At 47.9% G+C, this 6,745-nt stretch overlaps 1 protein-coding gene across 1 annotated transcript; it reads left to right on the plus strand.

Annotated features, from left to right (window-relative positions):
• The first annotated feature begins 2,245 nt into the window (after positions 1–2,245).
• LOC131224290 (uncharacterized) lies at positions 2,246–4,580 on the plus strand. Its single transcript, XM_058219814.1, has 3 exons — positions 2,246–3,019; positions 3,149–3,480; positions 3,668–4,580. The coding sequence occupies exons 1-3, from the start codon at positions 2,246–2,248 to the stop codon at positions 4,578–4,580; spliced, it is 2,019 nt and encodes a 672-aa protein (XP_058075797.1).
• The last annotated feature ends 2,165 nt before the right edge of the window (positions 4,581–6,745 follow it).

The following is a 6,745-nucleotide window of genomic DNA, read 5'->3' on the forward strand; positions in this document are numbered from 1 at the left end:
CCCGCTTAGACATTCTGCAAATCTTCCAGAGGTATGGTCGTGTCCTGGATGTCTACATTCCCACCTTCCCGAACTCAATTCGCCCAAGGGGTTCTGGATTCGTCAGATACATATACGAAGATGACGGCAGTGATCGGTGTCCTAAATGGCTAGAAAATCGATGGCAGAGAGGTGGTTGTTAATGCGGCCAGACCTTGTGCTCGTCCTACTGCCCCACCCTCCCTCCCCCCTCCACCCCCTCCACCCCCTACAAGAACCCTCCCCGACCATGGATCCTTCGCTGAAGCAGTCCACAATGAGGGTCGAGTCACTACTCCTCAAATCACGGATAGTCGGATTATATCTGTAGCCGATCCAGACGCTGTGGCGGCTCGCCTGCGAAACCTCAAACTAGGGCATATCGGTCACGCCATGGCTAGGTCTGTCTCCATTACCAGACTTCAGAGGGCAATTATGGACTCTCGCTTTGCATCCTCGGGAATGGACATGGCTAGGATTGCCCCTTCCCTCTTCCTTATTGTCCTCAAATCGGAATAGGATTTCCTCAACTTCTAGGCAGATACACACCTCCACGACGAAATGGGAATAGCGAGGGTCATTCCCTAGTCATCCAAGGCGATTCGCGAAAAAGACGGCATTTGGATTTGCTTGTTTGGGGTTCCCTCACAGGCTGGATGGAATCAGTTTTCCTGGACCTGGGCAACTACTTCTGGAAAGTCATCCATCTTGATGCTTGTAGTAGATATAGCCTTTTCCAGAGATATGTCAGGATCAAAGTCCAAATCAGACCGGGTATAAACCTTGGACAGGTTCTAAACTTGGTGGTTGAGAATGAAATGTTCCCAGTCTACGGGGTATTGGAAGGGGAATCCGTTACTCAGGGGCTATGTTCGGTTGCCCAGAAGGATGATCGCCTCAATGTAGTGAGGGAATCAACCAGAGACTGGGTGGATAGAAGCTTTGGTAGAGACTCTGGAACCACAGATAAAGGCCCTGCCACTGTTTGTGTAATTGTGCCAAAGAACGAGAAGTTGGCTGAGCTCATTGAGGAAGGCATGACATATCGAGAAAACGCCCCTACTCCAACTCCACCGGCACCTGCAACTATTTGTGTGAAATGCACCTGAGAACTTGAGGTTGGTTGAACTCAACATCGAAGGTACGACACTATGTACGAGTGACCCTATTCCTATTCCACCAAACCCTGCAGCTATTTGTGTTATTGTACTTGAGAACCAAAAGTCGGCTGAACGCATTATCGAAAGTACGACACACTGTGTGTCTGCCCCTACTCTAGTTCCACCAGACCCAGCAATTGTTTGTGTGATTGAGCCTGAGAAACAAAAGTCGGCTGAATCCATTGTGGAAGGAACGGTACAATGTGAGAGCACCCCTTCTTCCATCCCTGCAGTTCTTTCACCCAAACTGGATCCTCCTGCTCCCCAGGTAGTCATCTCCCCAAACAGAAGACTTGCTAATGCTTGTGCTAATCAACCAGCCGAGGAAGTGATCCATAGACAACCTGTTTGCTTCATGGATGATGCTGCCCACCTCCCTATCCCAGAGTTCTTGGCACCTCACCCAATACCTGAGGGAATCGATCTTATGTATATCGAAAGCTCCCTGGGTACAGCGGACAACTTCGATTAGGAAACTACGGCAGAGCAGCCTGCTTCAGCTCAGCCACCTAATGACAGATTCGAGGTGATTGACAGTATGCGCTCTAGAAGGAGTGTCCCAGAGTTAAGAAGATCTAGATCGGAAGGATGCCTTCCTCTTCATTTGTGTGAATATTTCACAGACATAGAGAGGTCTTCACAGAGACGCTCAGGCTTATCCCTAGACGATATTTGATCCCCAATGACCCCCGAGAATGACCAAGCCAGCAACGTCGACTCTAGTTGCCATTTGGCTGTTGACCTCTAACCTTACTTCCCTCAGGACCTACTAAACAGTAGAATGGGAACAGTCCCCACCTTGGCAGTTTCTCCAACCAGGAAAGAACAACAAAATGTCTGTTTCACAGTCCCTACATTGGGCACTTCCCCGTCAGCTTAAGCTCAGGATAACCAAAGGGAAGACACAGACACCACTACTCAGACCATTCAGAATAATCCTACGGTAACCAGGAAAGGCAAGCGATCTAGGAATGCTCGCACCAAAACTTCAGGGATGGTGGTGGGCGATTGGCAAGTTAGGCTGCAAAGACTCAGCAGACAGGCCGTTGCTTCAGGTTGTGTAACGGATGGATAACATCCTCATCTGGAATGCCCGTGGAGTGGGAAACACTCTCACTTTCAGGGTGCTTTCGCGTTTAATCAGATCATCTCGTCCTAGGTTCCTAGCCATTCTTGAGCCCATGATTAGGGACTCGAGGAGGGCTGGTTTTGGTTTGAAGCTTGGCTTCCACTCCTCCCTCTCGAATATTGAGGAAGGAGGGAAGATCTGGCTATTCTATAACACTGACCTAACAATTCAGATTTCTGTTCTCTCCTCCTCTAACCAGCTTCTGTCCATTTTAGTGTGTTTGCAGAATCCTCAGCTCTCTATCTTGCTATCCTTTGTATATACCAAATGTAGTAGAGATCAACGGAAGGCCTTATGGGATGATATATCAGCTACCAACAGAGTTTTCCATGGACCTTGGGCGATCGGGGGCGACTTCAACTCAGTCATTGATTCAACTAAGAGACTGGGCTGCAGATCCTTTGGCGCTGCAAGTGTTGCTGACTTTCGAGACGCCATTGACTGTGCTGGGCTGAATGATGCTGGCTTTGAAGGGAAAAACTTCACTTGGAGCAACAACAGAAACAGGACAGCCAGAGTCTGGGCAAGACTCAACTGGGTACTCATCAACGCTGACTGGCAGTACAAATTTCCAACGTTCAAGGTTACTCACCTCCCCAGAGTGGCTTCTGACCATGCTCCTCTTCTGCTGACGGCCCCTCCCCAACTATTCTCAGGCCCGAAACTCTTTCATTTTCAAAGAATGTGGTCCCTCCACGATGATTTTCTGCAGGTAGTTCGATCAGCCTAGGAGGAAAATCATTCTTCATCTCCTCTCATCAACGTCCAGTTGAAGCTAAGGAAAACAAAGATGGCCCTGAAACTCTGGAACAAATAGACGTTTGGAGATGTTTTCCTTCAGGTCAAGCAAGTGGCCACCAAAGTAAATGAGCTGGAAAATCAGATGCAACATACCCACGGCCAGGAGGACATTGCTGAGCTTAATGAAGCTAAGAAGGAGCTAGCTAGAGCGGAACTGCTAGAGGAAGTTTTTTGGAAACAGAAGTCTAGAAATCGTTGTTTGCTTGAGGGAGATCGTAATACGAAGTTTTTTCACAGCATTGCAAATGCCAGAGTAAGAAAAGCAGGGATCTCCACAATAAAAACCGATCAAGGCATCTCTCTTTTCGATCCGGATTTCATAAAGGCTAAAGCTTTCAGGTTCTTCCAAGAGGTGTTCTCGTCTACAACAGGGTATATAAATCTAGAGGACATCTCTTCCTTTATTCCCTCCCTCGTTTCCCCCCAAGACAATCAATCCCTGACCGAACCCCCCCCCCCCCCCCCCCCTCTGGAGGAAGTTCACCAGGCAGTTCTTAGCATCCCTGCGGACGGGTCCCCCCAGCCCCGATGGCTTCCCTGGGAGTTTTTACTCAATCAGCTGGCCCATTCTAGCAAACGACCTTCTTAAGACAGCAACGTCTATGTTGGCAGGATCTCCGTTGCCCAGGGCCTTCAAATCCACACTCATCTGCCTCATCCCCAAAACAGAGGCTGCAAACAAATTCTCTGACTTTCACCCCATAGCCCTCTGTAACTGCATCAACAAAATTTTCATTAAGATCATTGCAACTCGATTGAATAAGATGCTGCCCAAGATCATCTCGCAGGAACAAGGGGCATTTGTTAAGGGCCGTGCTATCGCTGAAAACATCACGTTGACTCAAGAAATGATAAGAGAGATTAACAGGAAAGTCCAAGGCGGGAATGTTTTGCTAAAGTTAGACATGGAAAAGGCGTACGACTGGGTGGAATGGGATTTCCCGATGAAGATCCTTTTCTCCTTTAGCTTCTCTGCCTCCTTGTCAACTTTACTGGAATCATGCTGGAAATCGAACTGGTTTTCTATTCTCATTAACGGTGTGGCCGTGGGTTACTTTCAATCCACAAGGGGCATTCGTCAAGGTGACCTTATCTCCCCAGCCCTTTTCACCATCGCTTCTGAAGCTCTCAGTAGAGGGTTCAGGTGGTTGGTTGATAGTAGGCTCTGCCTCCCTTTCGCTCTCCATCAGGGCAGTCCGTTGATCACATACCAGTTATTTGCAGATGATACGGTTCTTTTCCTCAATGGATCCAAATCATCGTTTCAAGTAGTCTCCTCCATTTTGCAGAAATTCCAAGATGCTTTAGGGCAAAAGTTTAATTTCAGGAAAAGTTTCTTCCTTTGCTCCAACAGGCTGCCCCCCACCAGAATCAAAGCAATCGAGGACATTCTGAGTATCAAAAGAGTCCTGTTTACCTTGGGGTTCCGATGCTGCAGAAGAGAGCCAAAAAATCTGACTACCAATTCTTAATGGAAAAAATTCGCGCCAGAATTTCAAGTTGGAGTAGCAAGCTTCTATCGCAAACCGGCAGGGCCACTCTTATTCGGCATGTTCTGTGTAGTATACCCATCCACATGCTTGCTGTAGTCCAGGTTCCGTCCACTATCATTTCTACCCTTGAAAGGGACTTTGCTAATTTCTTCTGGGGCTAGACTAACGGTAAAAGAAAGCTCCACTGGATCGCCTGGAAGTTCATTACCCATCCCGTGGAGGAGGGGGACCTTAGTTTCAGGAAGCTAAAGGAGATTTTGAAGGCAAACAGATTGAAGTTGGCCTGGTCGGTGAAGTTTGACGCAATGCCTAGCCCCTGGTCTTCCCTTATGCGATCCAAATTCCTCGTTGACATGGACCTGGAACCCATAAGTAGCCCGTCCCCTAAGGCCTCCCCACTTTGGAAGAGTATTGCGGTCCTCCTTCCGGTAGTGGAAACCAACTCATGTTGGAGTATAGGAAAAGGGGACATCAATCTGTGGAAGCCGAATTGGACAGGGCTAGGCCCTCTTCATCAACTGGCAATGCCCTCCATCCCTCCCAATTTACTTCAACTTCAGGTGAAAGATGTCATCGGTTCATCTGGTCCCTTGCCCCATTCGGCCATATACTCCTACCTCCTGCAAACCACTATTAACTGCATCTTCCAGGGTGGTTTCACTACTTCAGAAGACTGCGACATCTGTGTCTGGCCCTTCAGCCCCTCAGGTACCTTCTCTATCAAATCAGCTTGGACCCTGTGTAGAAGTGCTTCCCAGCGTCAGCAATGGGCCACCCACATCTGGAGTGGGAAGATTCCTTGAAAAATAGAATTGTTCGCCTGGAGGCTTCTTCATGGTGCAGTCCCAGTTGATGTTAATATCCAAGCCAAAGGGATCTAGATGGCCTTAAAATGCTCCTGCTACCCCGCCTCTCTGTTGATTAGATTGGCGTCTAAATCCTTAGACCATCTGTTCCTCCATGGCTCTCTTGCGAAAAAAATCTGGGAGCATTTTGGCCGCCAAGCCGGTATACCCCACTTGTAAGCCCTCAACTTATTTGGAAGATGCGTTCAATGATGGTCAGCTCTAGCCCAAGTGCCTAGCAGCAAGGCCTTCCGCAGGATGGCCCCGCTATTTATTGTTTGGGAAATTTGGAAAGTAAGAAATGTGAGTCAGTTCGAGGGTACCCTAATCTCTATTTCGGCCACCATCCGCCGCATCTCCTAGTGGCTTTCAGTGTCCTCTACTGAACAGGAGCTTCATCCGAACCCCGTCGTAGGCTTGCCCTATCTGAGCTCTCTGAAGCCACGTCAGCTTCGGGTGGTGCGGTGGTACCCCCTCCCATGGGCTGGTACAAGCTAAACACCAACAGGTCGGCGCTGGGAAATCCCGGCCCTTCAGGTGGTGGTGGGATTTGTAGAAATGAGAACGGGGTGCTGATCTTCGCGTTCTCTAGAGGCTATGGGGTGGGCCCAAATAATGCAGCGGAGCTTAGGGCAGTTTGTGATGGCCTTTCCCTTTGCGCCGCCTTTGGGTTGAATGCTGTGGAGGTGGAAACGGACTCAAAATTCGTGGTCGATATGATTAATGGGGTTTCCCTCTCCTCTTGGAAGTGGAAGCCGTGGTTGAATCGGATTGCAAATTTGAGTCGGGCTTCCTCATGCGTTTTTAGAGCCATTTTCAGAGAAGGAAATGCTCCAGCGGATAGCCTAGCGCGTCTAGGCAGCTCTAACCAGGTCAACGTTGAGTACTCGGCCACCAAAGACCTCCCTCCGGTTACTCGAGGCCCGATCTTCTTGGATAAAGTGGGGCTGGGGTCCCTGAGAGAGTGTAGATAGTATACTTTTGTGTATTTTTGTGGTCTTTTTGTCCCTGGGCCCCTTGCTGGGCTTTTTCTTCTAGCATGCAGCCTTGGTGCTGTCTCTTGTTTCTTGATCCTTTTTGAATGAAATTTCTTCTTTCAAAAAAAAAAAATGTTTTATAAAATAAATGAAATAGGTTATACATCACATATGGGCACTTTTTGTTAAATTCAAGAAAATATTTATAAACCTAGTTAATTAATATTAAAATATTTCTAAACTAAAATCCTAAGGAATAACTATCTAATTTGGAAATATTTAGGAGTGTTTGATGAAATGATCATCATATACACTTTAATTT

Source organism: Magnolia sinica, chromosome 13, assembly GCF_029962835.1.
Source record: "Magnolia sinica isolate HGM2019 chromosome 13, MsV1, whole genome shotgun sequence".
Classification (NCBI taxonomy): domain Eukaryota; kingdom Viridiplantae; phylum Streptophyta; class Magnoliopsida; order Magnoliales; family Magnoliaceae; genus Magnolia; species Magnolia sinica.